We start from the raw sequence: 19,210 nt of genomic DNA, 5'->3' as shown, positions 1-19,210 counted from the left end.
TGCCCATCCCCAATCCAAACCGACCTACTTGCAGCCCTTCATGGAGGCTTCACTTTGTAAAATTTGGATGAGAAAATACTACCTACATAAACCATGAGGTTTGTCTCTACCTGTCAAACATGATTCATACTCTATACAAGATAAAATGATTTACAGTCTCATAAAGACCCGATTCAATTATGGATTGGGTTTGGGTGCCCATCCCCAACCCAAGCCGACCAACTTGCAGCCCTTTGTGGAGGCTTCACTTCATAAAATTTGGATAAGAAAATATTACCTACAGGAACATTGAGGTTGTCTCTACTTATCACACATGAGTTATACACTATACAATATAATATGTTTTATGCCCTTATGTTACCAAATATAGAAGATGAAATCATGGACTTGAAGGACTTATGCTTTAGCATCAAATTATGCTTTGGATATTATCTGGGATCATCCACCTCAAGAGCCTTATGGAAGATTTCAAAATAGACACATTCGCAAGTGTCTGATTTGGCACAAGGGAAAAAACAAGATACCAATAGGGCCAAAAAAAAGGGGAAAAAATCCACATCAATTAAATTTAAATTAATTCATATTATTGTAGAATGCAAAGTATTAGAATATAGTGCAATACTAAAACGAAAGTATTAATTACTTGGAAAAGTCAAAAATATGGATTGTTAAATTGGGTTGGTCATGCATTTTTAACCTACAACTCAGATATAAAAGCCTTATTTAAAAAGAAAAAATTGATAATCCACTATGCAATGGCTATTCATCATACGTGAATTAGCAAGGTACAGAAGTAGCCATTGGTGCTTGAGTAATCCATATTGTAGACAACGGACCACAAGCCTGGCAGCAGAACCTTTTATTAAGTAATTTGGACCTTAAAAGCATTGGTCCATCCGTGAATTTAAGTGATGGTTGGCAAACACCACAATGTATACCATCATACTATGCCAATACCTTATTGCCACACTGTACTGATTGCATGCCAATACGTGACATGTTACCATGTCAATATGTGCCAAGCATTGGCGGAAATGGCAAAATGACATATACAATGCCAGTGCCAAACAGGTAAGCTAAAATTGACTATACCAGTAATAATTATCAGATCCAGCTAAATGCTTTTTGAAGTAAAATATGTCCCAACAAAAGCTCAAAAAAGTATATCAACTGGGTGATAAATAATGGACCAGAATAAATTTTTATGCTAACTCACTAAAGGAATGAGATATACTTTTAGGAGGTTAGGTACATGACTAAGGTAAAAATAAAGTCAATGGTCCAGTATAAATTTTTATGCTAACTCAGAGTCAGGGATAAGATATAAACTTTAGGAGGTTAGGTGGCTGTCTAAGCGAAGCTAAACAGAAAGATCAGAGCATTTTCAAAATAAAACATGCATCAGTTATTATATAACACAAGATGAGGAAACAAACCTCGAAGTCAGATGATCGAGGGTTTGCAATTATAACAGCTTTGTCTCCATCATCGTTCCGTTTCAACATTGCAAAGTTTTCTTCATGTGAGCACAAAACCCATGTGAGCACCTCCATATACCCAGCTCTGGAGACCTATAGAAACGTGCATAATATTCAATGACAAAGATACGGTTAATTGAAGCATAAAAGAACATTATAAAATGCAAAAATCAAAAGATGATTTCACTTTCCAGAAACAGCTTGTCCTGGGAATTTGGTTACTACATAGTGTTAATATGTATTCAAACAAAGGGAGAAAACCTTAGTCTCAAATTAATGAAAGGGCGATTATGCAAATATCAACAAAATTTCTGCTATATATAATGCAACTGTGCAGTGTGCTGGGAAATTGTGCATGAGGCAGTGAATCTCTTTTTTCCTCCTACAAATACAATCGTCTTTTCAATTATATTTTTCTCTGAATTCACCCTATAATCAATAAGAGGGGTGAGCATTCATCATTTTCTTCATTTTCTTGAGAAATATGATGGAAGTGCCACTACCTTCAGTTGAGGACAGGGACCCACACTTAATGAAACATAACCAAAAAATTCTAACTGTAGGATATTCTAGATTATATGAAAGCATTATGTAATCTTGCTTTTAAGTGAAGGTTTGGAGATTTTATAGTATGGTATGGTATAATCTATAAAAATGGCATATTTGGAAATGGATTTTGTGGAACAAAAAAATTGCAAAGTCATCATATGGTTTTTATATTCACGGTCAAGCAATGCATGTGATTATTTTTATAGAATGACATTCTGGTACATTTATCAAATAATGATTCAAGAGAAAAGAAAAAAAAATCATTTATATGAGTTAAAAGCAAAACACAAGCAACCAGTACACAAAGCGGGATGACATACTAAAAGACATGATTTGGTATGTCAAAGGTGAATTATTAAGATATAGACTGGAATATAAAAGGTTAAGTTAAACAATTGCTGAAGATATGCTTAAACGAAATTAGATTCAGTCTCTGACATGCATTCCTACATTTAAGTTCATACTTCATGGTGTTCATCTTGTCACATATGATGCCTTTAGTGAGCATATTTGCTATTGTTGTTGTTATCATTGTTCAAACCTCAATGATGACAACAACAAGCCTACAGTGAACAATTTAGGAAAGAAGGAATGAGCAGGATTCCGCAATACGCAACAAGCCTACAGTAAACAATTAACAACAAAATGAGAGAAAACTACAACATCAGTACACAAAATGCCAACAACAAGCCTACTCCATGTATGCACATGTTGGCATCCCACCATCCATAGCGCTGGGACAAGACATGTTGGGAAACGGATCGAGACAACAGGAAGCAGCATCCCCAATCCCATGTGTCCATACGGGGCATATTCTTCCACAGAAAAATTAGGACGGCCCCTTTCTGAGGTATTTAAAACCTTAACCGTTGTTCTAACAGTTAGCCATGTGGTCATATGTGTATGAACCCCATAACTAGCCTGCATAGTGCTCAAGTGGCATCATATGCAACTAGAACACAGTGGTTGTCTAGGCAGCTACATAGGCCTAGGCAGCTTGCAATTGGTCCTGGGGAGATGTCTCATGGAAAACATTAGTTAAATGTTATGAACTAGCCCACCTCTTCCACAATCTAATTTTACCGCTTCTGTCCCTTTGCCTCTACTCCCTCTCATCATTATTCTCCACCATCTCCTCTTCCTCTCTCTCCTCCTCGCCTCCTTTCAAAATCCCTTATGCACTTTCCCTCCGCTCCCTCCCACCATGGCACTTGCTAACAAGAAAGTTCTACCTAGGGGTACCCATTTCAGAAATCGCCATAAACTTGAGCCTGCACCTACCTCCGAAGGCACCTCCTTCAAGTGTTTGAAAAATATTTGCTTGCCTGAACACCGACTCACCTGCTCCCATTTCTAGCAACTAAGTTCTGTTACCACTTAATCTACCTCCCCTATTCTTCCTCCTAATCCACCTAAGAATGCACCAACACATATTCATATCATGGCCACTGAAACATTTGCTCAAGATCATATAGGCTACAAGTGATTGAAATTATACGAAACAAAAACTTTGTCTCAATATTAATCCTAGATAATACAAAAACAATCAAATTACAAGTCAACTACAAATCCTAGATAATACAAAAACTCCGTTAGTCTAAAATCCTGACATTATAATATCAACTAAAAAAATCACATTTAACAAAATAAATAACTAAAAAAACTAAAGTTCATTGAACCATCCCAAACTGCCTGATTCCAAGGATACCATATCAAACTAGAGGGAAACCGATATGGTTCAGCATTTCAAAGCCATATAGAAGGTGAATCAAGGCTAAACCGGTCAAAACCAACCAAACTTACCGATTCTGCCTGATTTTAGACTATACAGGCCCGATTCAACAGGCCAAACTGTCTAACCTCTTATAAATCCTGCCCCTCCCCTTCTGTCAATCCCAGACCCTAAACTTCTCAAGCCTCCCTCCACCTTCCTGTGTCCCCCTCTGCCTCTTCCTCCTCTTGAGCCTTTCCTCATCTGCAACAATGACGACAAATGATAATGTCGATGCACAATGACACATGGTGCCTGCCCCCCCCCCCCTTCTTTCCAATGTAACCACTTTAGCTTCCTCTCAAGTCCAACAACCTAGCTCCCTGCTTCGGCCACTCCCTTGCCATCGTGGCAGCCACTAAGCCCCATGGTCTGTCAAAACCCTTGTGCCTACCTCCATCACCCCTGCTCTCAATCTCTCTAGATTTAGCCTGAAATGGCTGTTCTAGCATCGGACTATATACTGTGCATCAATACGATATGGTACCATACCATACCCAACCTGGTACCTAACCAATACAGGTCAAAGTATCAATTTCACAGACCTTGGAAAAAAGAAGTTGCATTCCTCATACGAACAACTTCTCTTTTTGTTTTCTTTTTCTTTGTCTGTTTAGATACGTAAACCCACAATTAAAATACAAAGACACCTCAAATTGTAACCAGCTTAAAGGTCAAGCAACTAACGTGGGAGAGCACAAACAAAATAGCCACCTATCTTTTTCCAATCAATATAGCGATCATTTAGGTTTGTTATCTGATGAAGCTTATAACCACAATAGAGCAACTATAATTTGGCTAGATCATACAAAAGCTTATGTTAGGTTCATAAGTTGATGATAAAAGAATCTCAATCAAGAAAAAATTTAGTAAAACAATAAATCAAAGAAATTCTAGTCCTAACATGCAGCAAATAAGCCATTTGCCAACTTATCTTAGTACCAGCATGGCCTCAAATACTAACATGTATTCTCATATAACCCTCAAAACAATCCATTTAGATCTAGTATAGTACCGCAACACATAATCTTTAGACTTTTATCAAAGGCAAGGCAGCGGATGGCTGCTCAAAAAGAGGTGGAGAAGGAAAAGGTGGATATGGGGATCATCTCTTTATCTCTCTTGGTCTCTCGCTTCACTCTAGGCTCAAGAGACAGAAGAAACCTAAGGGGGAGGGGGAGCACGCGTGCACGAGCCCGCACGCGTGCGCGCACGAGAGAGAGAGAGAGAGAGAGAGAGAGAGAGAGAGAGACTAACGAGGTGATGGGGTGAGAAAGAGGTCAATTCGCATGCAATGCCTGTAATGGAGATGAGGGGAAGGAGGCATGAAGCACAGGCAAAGAGAGAGGAGTGGGAGGGACCCAGGCCTTTAGTGCCGGCTGCATGAGCTAATCCACAGGAGCACATGAGAGCACATGGATCACGATCTGAACTGTTGGATCAACATAAGTGGGCAGATCGATTGTGATCCAAGGTTTTACTTTTTTTAATAGGCACTCTGTTTTCATAGTTTAAGTATTTTAATTCAGCTTGTGAAAACAAAATTATTACTTTGGCTAAGTGGTTAGGAGCAAGAGTTAAGAATCTTCTTTCACACATCCGCATCCCATGTTCAACATATCTTTCTTAAAAAAATATACTCTTTCTAAATTTTCTATATTTTCTATATATTTTATATACTGTATATATTACATTTCTATATTATCTATCTTTCTGTATGGACATTTACTAGATGCTTCCTTCTTCCAATTTTTTAACTTTGCTGCATCTGTGCACCTGCAACCACTTGAATCTACTATGGTGTGATTTGATTTAAAAAAATCATTTGTAAATAACCCTATTCCGGTCTGGTCCGGTATGGAATGAACTTATAATCTGATGATCGAGTCGATTCCATGATTATAAGTTCATAACCCCAGCCCATTCCCTCCCATTTTGGGCGGAACAAATCTACTAATTCTTTTATTCCAGTTAGTAAGAGGGATCTTGAACTAAGAAATAGACCTAAAAGCTAAAAGAGGGTATCCTGAGCAATTGCAAGAATTGGGTTGATGTGTTCCATTTATATTTAGCTCTTCAAAACATGCTTTGAGAGAGGGAAGGTCACCTATGATAACCATTGAAAAAAATGGAAATTTTAGAACTCTTAAAAATCCCACTACATCCATCCAACAATTCTCACCCACATACACATCAGGTCGAACAACACCACTACAACCACTGAGTACCATCCAAATATTCAGAATCACCTTCACAAATCCTTCTTTCTCATTCATTATGGCTAAAGCCTACATCCTCGATCACAATCAGCTTTTCCAAATACTTTCCACAATTTGCATCTTATCTTATACCTTTGCCTCCACTATTGTCGACCCACTCCTATGATGGGTTCAGGTTGTATCTTTCACGCGAAAGAATGATTGATGTTCTTTCACAACGTCAACCACTGGATCTCGCCTCGCACAGATCGCAAAGTAATCCGAACTTGTCTTTCATCAGCCTGCACAAATCTCGAAGTGACCCATGCGTTATCCAACAGTTGAAGTGATGAAAGAAGGTGACTCATTCTTTTGCACAAAAGATACAACCCGAACCATCCAATGACAAACATCTAGGTTTGGATGAGGCCCGGTTGCATCTATACATTGTGAGCATGGCATCACATTTTAAGCCATCTATAGTTGGGTTTAGTCGGGTCTTCAAGTCAATCCAATCTTGCCACCAAAAGACTGGCCTGATTTGAGAACTGGGTCCAGGTTTCAGGCACATCAATATTATGTCCATATTTATTATTTTAATCAGGTGAACAGAATAAAGCCTGAATGACTGGCTTGCATGCCTAGCAAGCATATGCCCCCATTATATCTAAGAAAACATTAAAAGATGGGAAGAAAGAGTTATTTGTTAGACTACTGCAGTAACATATTATATTACTTTCCTAAAACATTATTTTCCTTTTCATTATACTAAATAGCTTTTAGATGGTGTGCTTGCTACCAAACAGGAGAATGCCCTTGGTTCTAGACACTGCCCTTTCAAAAGTTCAAAAAAAAAAATTAATTAATTAATTACCACATCTACGTTCGGCATTCAGCACACTTCACTGTGCAACCTGGGCAATGGCATTTCATGTGAAGAAGTGAGTCGAGCATATTGGCATATATCCCTCTTACTCATACTTCAGTGTTTGAAAAGAATAAATCGATATATAAGTCAATTCACTTCTGGCAGTGCACTAAAGCAACTATTTAGGATTCCCACACAAACTTGACCAGAGATTGAACATTAATATCTTGGATCACACATTAGATTCCACCCATATGGACTGAATATTAATATCAAATAACTGTCTTCATCACATAAAGAGACTGAAGTCATGAGATGCCAAATTACATGATTTTCAAAAGCTCATCAAGTTAGGTAATTAAATATGACTAACAATTTCATGTTGAATGGAAATGAAAACTAATGAAAAATTCTAGAACCGAGGCTGAACATTTGGGAGACATTATTACTTGAATATTTGGGACTTTAGGATAATCTACAGGCATAATAAGTTTATACCCTTCTATCAGGTAAAGTAGACTTGTACTATTACCTGGATTGATCCTTTGAACATGCATATCACTTAAACAGTAGTGCAAATTTGGACATGAGCTAAAAATGCTGTGCATACAAACAATCCATCAGGATGATGGAGATGGCATCAGTTAGATAAGCAGGACACCACATTTGCAGTTCATAAGAAATCACATATCAATCAGCCACAAATGAACTATGAATAACAAGGTTATCAGCAGGTACCCAGAAAAGAAATACGAGTTCTGTTGACTACCTCAGCTCTGATTTTATCAGAAAATCGGTTCAATGGTTGCCGCCCTCCTGTTGTCATGCATTTAGGTTTTGATTTTGGAATGTTATTAAATCCATAAGCAATAGCAACGTCCTTTAAATAATGATTAGGAGGAGGAGAAAAACCAATGTTAGCCCAAGATGTCCAAAAAGGGAGAATTAATGAATATATATGTAAAAGTTCATTGATCTGTCAATAACCACCAGTCACATTCCCTACCTCCATCACATCACGAGCATGTAGAATATCACTTCTAGTGGGAGGTACAGAAACAATTATATTACAGTTTCCATTTGTCGTCAAGGATTTTCCAGCTTGCAATTGCATTTTGTTCAACAAGGGAACAACCTGTCATTTGTAAGTAGTTAGGAGTGGTTTGAAAATGACTCATAATGAGTCATATTCGAAGAATGATATAGCACCAAATTAAGAGGACTGTCGGTTGATATGACATGACTGATTGAGTTAATAAAATGCAAAAAGCTGAAGAGCTGGGGAAAAAATGAACTGCTAAGAAAATAGAAAAACATTTGGCCAAATTACCTTAGAAGATTTTAGCCTGTTCCTCGAAAGAAAAGAACAAGCTGGACAAGTCCGACATATGCAAATAGGCAAACATGTAAAATATCCTATATGATGTACAGAATTAGGATAACAGCGTCATATGATAAGATCCTACAGGACTGTAATGTACGAAACTCAATGTTAGAGAAACTAGCTGATGATAGATAGCTTACAAAAAAATCACAAATTCTACAGTTCTAGGACGCTCTCCAAGTCCAACTCGTTGCACCATTCGTGCACATAGGAAGCTGATTTGTTTGATTAGATATCTCACAGATGTGGAGCATATGAACTGACATATTGAACTGGCATGCCATAATGATACTCATTTTTATCTAAAATTGTATATGAACCCATCCATGGTACCTGAGTTTTAGCTTAGAAATCCTACACCATCTATGTGGGTTGAAATCAGACTGTTACTTATAAGCATAACTACAGTGGAACTAGCCACACACTAAATTAAGGTAATCAAGGTATAAAAATACATATACATCCTTTACCATTAGCAGAAACTTGTTTTTCTACAAATCTAGAGGACAAACTTCATAATTTACAAAAACATGTTTCAGTCCATCATACCCAGGTAACAAACCCTACAAAAGAACTTACTAAAATATACAGCCACTATAGGGTGGTTAAATGCTATAACAGGTTATAACACCTTTGATGTGGTTTGCTTGTTTAAAGACAAATCATTACGTTTAAAGGGCAAAATGTCTCCCCAATGACCACCTACATTTGACAAGATTAAAGTCATTGACGTAGGGAAGTTGGACTTAGCATCACAACTTACTTTCAAAATCAAACCTTAAGTAAGGTGACAATTAATTGGCCAGCTTGCTTGGTCAGTCAGAAAAGCACATAAAACATCTGACTGCATTAGAAAAACATTAAATAAAAACTTTAAAAGTAATTTGCTGCAAAAGAAATAACTTTTGGACATCCAGCAATTTTGCTGATGTGTCAAGTTACTATTCAACTTTCATGTAGATTGATGTTGATACTGAATCCTAAAGAAATACCTAGGCAAAATGTAGCAAAGCTCCAAGAAAGAGAGGAATGCCACAAAGAGATCAGAGTATCCAGTCATGAAATATGAAAGGACCAAAGAACAAAGAAAAGGCGCCATGAAACAATACATCCTCAAGAATGAACCTTTTGAAAAACTAATTCACACCCATCTTCCAAGCATCTCTAAAATCTATGGCAGACCAGAAGTAGATAAAGGAATGGTTATCCTTTTTTTTGGCTTGAGGTTGTCCATGGTTGTTAAAAGTGGTACATTCACTATCTATATCAAACAAATAGTCTTGACAATATGCAACAGTTGTCGGATTAAATAATTGCGCCAAAGACTTTGTTTTACTGAAATAGTTCATTGTCTCTTGTTAAGTCAAACTGCATATGCCATTTTTACAATTGAACATCAAAAAATCTATATTTCTAGTTCATGGCTATATCTACCCCTTGAATGTTTGCATCCACTCACCGTACAAACTACAACTTGGACAAACTCCAAGTTGGAATCAAATTTCTCCCAAACCTGAATGATCATATTATAATGCAATCAAGCTTTATAGCTGCAGTTTAAGACATAGCACCATGCTGCTGGAATTTGTAGCAATGTTGCAAATCATTTAAAAGCAACAGATGAAGCAGAAAAGTATCAACAACTATTTTGGGTATAAATGTAAGGCAGAGAGGAAAAAAAAATGAAGAAAAAAAACGAAGAGGAGCGATTTTTTTTTTTAATTATGTTTTTTGGGGGGGGGGAGATGGAATGGAATTATCTTGGCACCATACAACATACTTTTTTGGCAACATATGGATGAACAGGGGTTTGTGCCCCTGTACCATCCATATTTATCTATACCAGTACCTATCAGACCTATACTCACTTGTGCAAACCCATTTCATTCGCCATGAGCTCTGCCATGTGACTGGACATGTGATCGGCACACTTCAGTGTGACACACACTGCACTATATGTGTGTGCCGGTCTATGAACGGCATGGGCATCGCATGCAGTACTTTAATCCTTGCAAGATGTTAATGGCATTTGATTCTTGTAATAATCTTAAAGAGAAGCTAATATTCAAGATAGACCGCACACTACGGCATAGGTTGGAAAACTCAACCCCTAATGAATTTGTGAGCCTTCAGAATAAGGTGCTGAAGACAAAACAAACCTCATTGATTCACACAGGAAGCATTTGGAAAGGAGTTGTTTGGTTGTCCGGTTTTGCTAAAACAAAGTTCTGCAAAACCTAAAATGAATGAGATTTATGCAAATATTTGTTTGGTTCAGCAGTGGAGCCAGATATTTTAACAGAGGCAGGCTGGAATAAAATTGCACAAAGCTTTTGATCAAAATAAATATATATCACACATATCTGAAGTTGTGCTTCACATTTTCTCAAGCATCTAAAGAAAGTAACCAAATGAATTAAAATTTCAGTTCTCATGACTCGATGACTTTTTCCTCTTTTTATTTGCAGAGAGATGGAAGGTCTGAAACTCCAGATTTTATGGACTTCTTTCTATTCTTAGTCAAGGTGACAATCAATCACTAACAAGCGAATTGAGCATAAAAAGATAGGTACCTGATCATAATTAAAATAAAAGAAACATCGATCTACATCATACAAATTGCCCACAGGTTTGTGCAACACTGTAAGAATTACTAAAAAAGCACCTAAATTGATACCTCTGATGCCTCCAGTGCAATACCAATGGGACCAGTAATATCAGCAAGGGAGACCTCCATATTGCTAACTGTAAGATCCGGGTAAATGCTAGACCTACCATCAGAGTACACCACCTCAACAGGTTCGACCTCAAATTTCTTTCCACAATACTCTGAAAACATTGTTACCTGCGGAATCACAAGAACAGCTATCATCATCAGAACTTATTAGATCATCTTTAAGGCAAAAAAAAGGTATTTAAATGATTTCACCAACCATCGTATTCAAAACAATGTTTGCCTTTGTCAGATCAGTAGCTGTGCATTCAATGAACACATTTTTTGTCTTCAGAGTGATCGCTGAATGAGCACCATTTATAATCGGTGGCAGTGACAAAACAGTTCTACAGAACACACATCACATCAATATGTAAACAAAAGTAGCATGAAAATTGCTTGGACTGCAAAAGGTAATTTTAAGCTACCAAAAGCTCTCACATGACAAGTTATTGTAGAAAAACAGAAATAGCTGCATGCTCATGGTAACACAGTTACATACATTCAATGCTTTAATAAGTGATCAAAATATAAAGAACATGATTGAAAGTCAGTAGAATCATAAGCAACACAAATAAAATCAGTTAAAAACCAACAGGCAAGAGTAAATCTTTACATTCAGAAAAGCACATACTGATATTGACTGGCCTACTCACCTATTGCTGTCATATATGACAGGATATACAGGAGAATTCTCGATTATGTGCAAGAATTTCTTCAGTTTCATATCTGACTGCCAAAAGATGATAAAATTTTTGCATCAGTGACAACACAATGTTGCAATTTCCAACAGAAACTACGACCAAGTGGGACAAAAGGAGAACTTTCAGAAAGGAATTATGTCAGCCATGTTTGTCACAGGGAACTAGCCTGGTGCTTCATAAGAATTAAGAGAAGATGAATTATTGGTGCTTACTCTGTAAAATTCCAATAGTTCACCGGCCCTGAAACTTTTTACCTAAAAAAGAAATCAGCAAGAATAAAGATAATGTCACTTAAAACTTTTGAACTGCTAATTCTCACTGGGAAGCAGACATCTCCACAAATATATATACATATATATAAAGATAATAATATAATCATGACAGATCATCTAATATCCAAAAACAAACCATGACAATTAAAACATATATAGGAAACCAAATCCACAATATATTGGAAGATAACAGCATATTTAGGTTCTATACAGTAGATTTAACCAGTGCCCATAAATTATTGTGCAGGAACAAGTCATGAAAAGGTGTATTAACATCTAGTATTGCTTCAAGAAAGTACGAGTCTACCAATGTTTGAACCCATGTTTGAACCATTCTTCAAGAGCATGTATTTTATGCATGTTTTGCTTCATGTGTAAAAACCACATCAGCACAAGAGTTCACCAATGCTTTAATCATGATGATATTGCTCATGGCATGCTCCTTTGTATTACACTCAATCCTTTAATCTAGCCTTATGTGGTCATAAATTAGCCTTTGTCTTGCATTCTCATTACTAGGTCACAACATGTTAATTAGAACTTAAATGATGGTCATACAATTTGTTGGTAGGTTTACTAGAGAATTATCCATAAACATATGGAAGCAAATTACAGACATGTATGTTGAATTTGTGTTTTTTGTTTTCCTTTTTCCAATAATACGGCAGAATTGTGCCAGTACAAGGTTTGGACCTTGGAGCTCTCCCACGAGCAAACCTTTAGGTAAGGGCACCAAACAGCTGAGACAAGGTTGCTTTGCACCTTGCATCCGTGTTGCTTATTTGACTTTTGGGGAATCACCATGTGAAGCCCATGTATTGGTTCCACTATTTCTAGACTATAGCTATGTTAAGTGCAAGACTCCAGATAGCATACAAAGTGGCTAGCCAATCAAGATATTAAATTCAAAATAAGTTTTAAAGGATTATATATATGTCACCCAAATTAAATTTCTAGGCATAGATCTCGGTATGTAAAGACAAAAATTTGGTGAACTATAATGGAAAGATGACTTGAAATATGGGGGGATAGATATTGTGATAGTGCTTTTCAATAATAACAAGAGACTATTTACAGCATGGTTTGTTGTACCACCCTATACCGCCCAATACGGGATATTCCATACCATTCCAATCTTATACTGGTATACTGTCTCATACCGTATTGATACTCGATACACAATCTCATACCGTACAGTAAATAGGATGGTATCAATATAGAATCCGGTACCAAGACAACGAACCTTGATTTACAACCACTTGCACCTCATTTATAGTATTTGATTCTGACTAAACATATCTGATTATGGATTAAACAACAAAGTTTGATTCTCAATAAACAGCAAAGTTTGAAAGCTCTTCCCATTTCAGCATCTATGACAGAAGCATCCAGTCAGGCAGTTAGTATTGACTATGTTCGAGAAAGGAAAAGAAAACCAAAAAAAAAAAAAAGATTCAACCACCACAGTCAAGTACCACAGCATGCAAAAACAAAAAAGAAAAGAAACAGCAATTATGGAGGTTACTTCCTTTATATTGATAAAATTACAAAAGGTCATTGGCATGCTTTTGCATCAAAAATATTGGTCAACGACGTGCTAACTCATCTGCAGCCTAAATATCAAAAATGTAACCAATAAGACAAAAGGACATGCACCCATTATCAAAGATTAATTCTGCATAAGACTTTATATTCCATGAGAACTGCAATCACAGGTCCAACATTTTAAAGCAGATTAGTGCCACTAACTCAACTGATGAGTTTCAACTACTTGTCATCCATGACAAAATTTTGCCTATTATGCATGTTTACCAACAAAAGATCAGTTTGAAATCTTCCTTGTTCATCTAGTGGCTTACTTCCAATTAGTCCGAGAAAAGCAAGGTCTTATTGGTATTCCCACTGACTCAAAAATTTGAGACTGTACAACATCCAGCATTAAAGTAAAAAGAGGTCCCCATGAACCACTTCACTTTAACTTGTCAAATACTCTTTAGCAACTGATCTTATCCTAAGAGCAAAGTAGTTTCTTGAAGGAAAAAAAAAGCAGACCTACAACCTGGAGTAACATATTCCACCCAATAGGATGATGTATTTTGCTAAAAAGTAGAGTCAGTTGCAAGTAGTTTAACACATTTAATCCAGGCCAGATTACTTGTGGCAACCTAAAGCATTGAAATGCCAAAATAAAGCTTCAAAAAACCTTAATTTAAGAACAAATATAAGCTGAGCTCACTGCTATTAAAAAATCCCTTTTACAGCATATTTTAACCTACAAATACAGAATGCAATAGTGTTTGATATTCCACTACTAGTGACCTATCATAGAACATCAAAAATTACTTTCAGGAACCATCAATACAAACTAAATGAGTTCTAAAAGAGGATATCTGACTCCCTGCAAAGTTTCATGTGCTAAATTTTAAATCAATTTGCATGCTTAAAAAAATTCCAAGAATTATTGGACGGTCCCAAAAAAAATCTCTGTATATACTCCAGTATCATTAAACTATCTCAAACAAAACCGTATATCTCTGATGGTCAAACAGATGCTAGTTAACCTAAATGACCGGCCAATATTTATTTCCTTTCTAAATTCTAACATTCTGTGCCCTAGATGTTCAAATTTACAGGAGTTCTGGAGCATTGAGAGTTGAGACTTCTGAACTCCTGAACACAATAAGACAAAAAATTCTCAGCACTCCAAAAATGGACTGACCTACACATACCAACCACCAGAAAATATCAACATCCATTGAAGCTTTTCTCTACTGTCATTTACTCATTGGACAGATTAAATGGGCTACATCTTTCATTCACAGCAAAAACAGAAAGGGCAAATTGAAGCTTCCATTCATTTTCCACCCCCAAGAAGATGGTGAATTAGTCACTTCATCTTTCTGAATTGAGGAAAGGTTGACAGGTCCTGTTAAAGGACATCATGAAGCAAGTTTCAACACATTGAGCTCTTGAACCATTCCAGAGTCATATAAGATTGATCTAATTTATCTAAGCACTTTGATAGAAGTATCATGTCATTTTTCCAAGTAATTAAATACCATCAGAACAGGATGGTACCACTAGTATCATATCATTCTGATGGAAAGCTGGCTTCTGTGCGACCCTCAAGATGCCGAAAGTGATTGAATTGCTATATACCAACAGTACGAGTCCATAGTAGTTGGTATCGGATAGTACCCATAGTCTATACCAATACATAACCAGTCTGCACTGTTTGTTTTCTGTTTTCATTGATTCATTTCTTTATACTGTGTGGAAGTGTTTTCTTGCCAAAGTTGATGGATGTTTTAAGTGATATAGACTTCATGACATGACATCTTGACACTCAGCTAGCACATGAAATGCTCAGGAACCATGCTGATAGACATATCCTTGACTTGATCTACTCCCAATCTATTCACTCTGTCAATATTCATGACCATGAGATATCGCATAATTGCATACTATATAGGTTGTGGAAAAACTGAAAAAGCATTCTGCACTTTAAATAGCATAAAAATGACAGATAAAAAAACAAGTACAATTTCTTAATTTTTTGGTTGGCAGATAGGATATTTGACCAGAAAATACACATGCTCAAGCTTACATACTAATACCGTGTTACATCACTATTTTGTATTTTCATCGAATGCCAACATCTGTCTAATACAGACTCCCACCTATTATGGAGTAGGTCTTCCACTGGTGCCCTTTGGACTTGAACAAACTCTTATCAAGATTTAAGTCATTAACGATTGGGCATTCAAAAGCATGGAAACCTGAAATGGAGAGAAATTCCCGTTGCTCTCATATTCATAAGTTAGCTTGAAGTTTTTTGCCATGTATTGCAATGAGAATCCCAGCAACCTTCTTACGATCATCCATTATTTACAAATAGGTAGAACTTAGCAACACTATCTAGCATTCAATAATTAGATAGCTCCCGGGCTCCCCTATAGAAAACTTCAATTTTTCATACCCAGAATATATAAGCATATAAGAAACAAGCAAAGTGGCCTCCTGTGCTAGAGGTATATCAACCACAAAAATCCTGCACAAAGCACTTCACAAAGAGCTTTTCAATTGTGAGTGAGTATTTGGTTGGTCTTTTTTTCAATTAAAAGTATAATTGGCTTGTCTTTTGATGTATATTTATTTTCTTAGCGTAAGGCCCGACATTTACACTGAAAGAGGTGTAATTTACAAAGAACAAGGTGACTGGATGAGCTTTGTTTGTGGATCAAACGTGCTTTCTATATGTTGAGACACTTCACAAATTTTTGACCATATCAAGAACCTGTACTTGCACTCAAAGCCTTGGAGCTTAACTTGTCTATTATATGATAGAAGGCCAAGTGGCCAACACATATATTTGGTTAAATATTATCAAAATCTGGCAACTCCATATTTGGACCTCTTTCAACTTGAACATTTGTCTTTGTGAGCTCCAGTTATTATAATTTTGCTCCCTTCTACCTTTTTGTTTCTTAAGAAAAATGATTATATGCTTACCATCACTTTTTGTGAGGAAGTACAAATGCAAAAAACAAAAATATAGCAAGAATAGTGACTGGAGTAGTAACAAACAGAGATTATAGACAAGTTTTCTAACAATACTAATAGAAACTTAATGCACTGAATCTTCATGAAGATAAAAACATGTATTTATTGATCTTGTAGAAAAAGACAAAAATAAGGTAATTATACAAGCATAACACAACACATTAATTTGAAGTAGTGCATGCGCGCACTCACCTGCTTCAAAGGGACAAAATTTATGTCCGGCGGTGGCAAAGCCTGGAGAAAAGAGGATAGCACAGTGTAAGATATGGTCTTGAGTAGAATGGCAAGAAAGCAGTATAAGAAGCTCTATTTGGTGGTGGAACCAACAAATGGCCACGTTCTAGGTTACGTTGACCATAAATATTAGAGTTGACTCATCATAGAACACTGCCAGATATGTTTTTCTTTTAGCTATAAGTCCTGAATAGAGGCTATAACACAATTGCCAACAACTGAATTAGGTCTCTATAATATATGCCTCTGAAAATAGCTTGTAGAGCCTTCTATTCAAACAGAATCATACTTAGATATTTTGGTCATTTGAGAATTGAGATCCTAGTTTATTTTATCTATACTCTCAAACTAATTCAAAGTGATCCCATATGAAACTCAAGTTCAGTTGGGGCTGATTTATAAACATTGAACAAGAATAAACAGAATAACACAGTGTCCAAAAAATATAATAACATATTTTGATTGAAAGTTACCTCATATGAGAAGGGGCCTTGTATTGTGTCCAAATCATGGGTGCCAATAGCAACTAGAGACCTCTTCCTAAAAATTAGGAAAACAGTGAACTTTATTTCTAGAGAATTAATACACAATTTATCAGGTGCTTTTTGATATAAAAGAGTAACAGTAAACATAAGGTAGGTATATTGCCAAAATATGCTATACCGGCAAATATTTTGGTGGAGCTTATCTTGCAGGTCGATGAAGCTGTTGTATCGGGCTTCATCAAAAGTTATTCCTCTTAGAACAGCACAAACAACAAAGGGTCGAATCAATGCAGTCTGTTAAGTGATGCTCGCATCAGAATATTTTCTTAAATTTCAAACTCACTTACAGATAAAACAGAACAAAGAACAAGGAAATTGGAAAAACGAAAGACATGACTTCATAAACAAAGCCCCTTTACTAATGAAGGCCAATAAATAGGCATAACCTAAGGCAGAAAACTCAATTATTTAACAATTACCTCAGGCTTAACATGCATTTTAAGCATAGATTTGGGGGGAACATCACTGACTTTAAAGACAGGAATTTCTTCCTTCCCAATAAATATTCGAAGGGCTCGTACAATCCCCTCAAGGCAAAGCAAATCGTATCTGCAGTTATTAAATAAAACAATATAAGTAGTGAAAGTTACAAATTGTACATGGATTTTAAATTTGAGTTGCCAATATCAACAAAACAACATGAAGGCTAATAGTACTAATTCAAATATTTAGAAGTATGGTGAACAATCTAATTTAAGATGTCAACTTTCAAAGTTGAATTACATGCATTCATTCAGCAACACATAGTTGATGCACCAGTACTTTTTACCCATTTGGATCACAATTACTGGATGAGCTAATCCAGCAAACAAGAAAAGACACAGAACTAAAAAACTAGAATAATCATCTACCCTTTCTCTTGTCGAATGATATCCACATTAACATTTTTTTTTTAAAAAAAGAGAAAGAAGAGAAAAGAGTGTTTATAAAATCTGACTCTAATCCATGCATGACAATTTGGCAAAAGACTACCGCTTACCGACTGTAGTTTAGGTTAGATGGGGAAAAAGAAAACACATTGCACGTTACTAATCACACAAAGACATTTCAGCTAGAAATAGTTCTTTAGTTGCCGATGACAAAGCATCATCCACCAACTTCTGTTTAATTTTGTGCCAAACAGTCAGATTTAAACTACATGAAGAACTCTCTGCTTTAATTAGTGTTGGAAGGGCAGTAAATGCATCAACTTGTGCAGAACCAATTACCTATTGGCCGCGACTTCGATCTTGTAGATGACCTCCTCGTCCTCATCCTCTTCTTCCCCTTCCAGATGTCTTTCTTTTCTAATAATCGCCTTCTCCGTAGTCTATAAAGCAAGGGAATGCGGGATTTTAGCATCAGATAAAGTGATCAAATACTGAAAAAAAGAGAGGAGATCGGATTTAAGTAGCTTACAACGTCATCGAGTTCGATGCCGAATTCAAAGCAAAGCTTTTCGAAATCCTCCTGCGCTGCGATTCAGAGAGAAAGATGGCATCAGATATAGACGAAGATAAAGAGATTTAATGAGTGGAGAAGAGGAAGAAGAGGACATCGGCCTTACTGTAGGTCTCGCCGAGGGCTTCGAAGAGGCGGTCTCTGCCGACGCTCACCGTCGGCATGGCGGCGATCTGGACACAGAGAGAAAGAAAGGGCGAGGTGGGGTTTGAAAGCGTCGGCGGCGGCGGCGGCGGCGGTGGCAGAGAGAGAACCGGCCAGAAGCGTGAAGACCTACCAACGACGCCGAAATGGGGTAAAGAACTCGTTCGCCAAGTCGCAGTGACTTGAAACTCCGGTACAAGGGCCGGTTGATGAAATGCACGTGACTGGCTATATAAAGCACGTGCGTGATTGACCGGGATAAACCCGGTCTGGTTTCGGTCGAACGGAAACACAGGAGTTGGAGTACTTATCAGTCGGGTCGGAGTCGGGTTTTAGTAAATCCAGAC

General features: G+C 36.9%; 1 protein-coding gene across 1 annotated transcript in view; it reads right to left on the bottom strand.

Annotated features, from left to right (window-relative positions):
* Positions 1-19,029, bottom strand: part of LOC105033119 (phenylalanine--tRNA ligase beta subunit, cytoplasmic) — a 33,420-nt gene extending 14,391 nt beyond the window's left edge. Inside the window, exons 1-14 of the mRNA XM_010907782.2 lie at positions 18,826-19,029; positions 18,678-18,733; positions 18,488-18,588; positions 17,699-17,828; positions 17,398-17,513; positions 17,208-17,274; positions 16,693-16,734; positions 11,878-11,919; positions 11,618-11,694; positions 11,182-11,308; positions 10,926-11,093; positions 7,871-7,999; positions 7,634-7,744; positions 1,437-1,571 (exon numbers count right to left, since the gene is read on the bottom strand). Of these exons, the coding sequence (XP_010906084.2) occupies positions 1,437-1,571; positions 7,634-7,744; positions 7,871-7,999; positions 10,926-11,093; positions 11,182-11,308; positions 11,618-11,694; positions 11,878-11,919; positions 16,693-16,734; positions 17,208-17,274; positions 17,398-17,513; positions 17,699-17,828; positions 18,488-18,588; positions 18,678-18,733; positions 18,826-18,883 (1,359 nt within the window). The 5' untranslated portion in view covers positions 18,884-19,029. The remainder of the gene's footprint in view (positions 1-1,436; positions 1,572-7,633; positions 7,745-7,870; positions 8,000-10,925; positions 11,094-11,181; positions 11,309-11,617; positions 11,695-11,877; positions 11,920-16,692; positions 16,735-17,207; positions 17,275-17,397; positions 17,514-17,698; positions 17,829-18,487; positions 18,589-18,677; positions 18,734-18,825) is intronic.
* Between the last annotated feature and the right edge of the window lie 181 nt (positions 19,030-19,210).

This window comes from Elaeis guineensis, chromosome 13 (assembly GCF_000442705.2).
Source record: "Elaeis guineensis isolate ETL-2024a chromosome 13, EG11, whole genome shotgun sequence".
Classification (NCBI taxonomy): Eukaryota; Viridiplantae; Streptophyta; class Magnoliopsida; order Arecales; family Arecaceae; genus Elaeis; species Elaeis guineensis.
The sequence above is the reverse complement of the archived record's forward strand: the minus strand, read 5'-3'. Positions and strand labels throughout refer to the sequence as shown.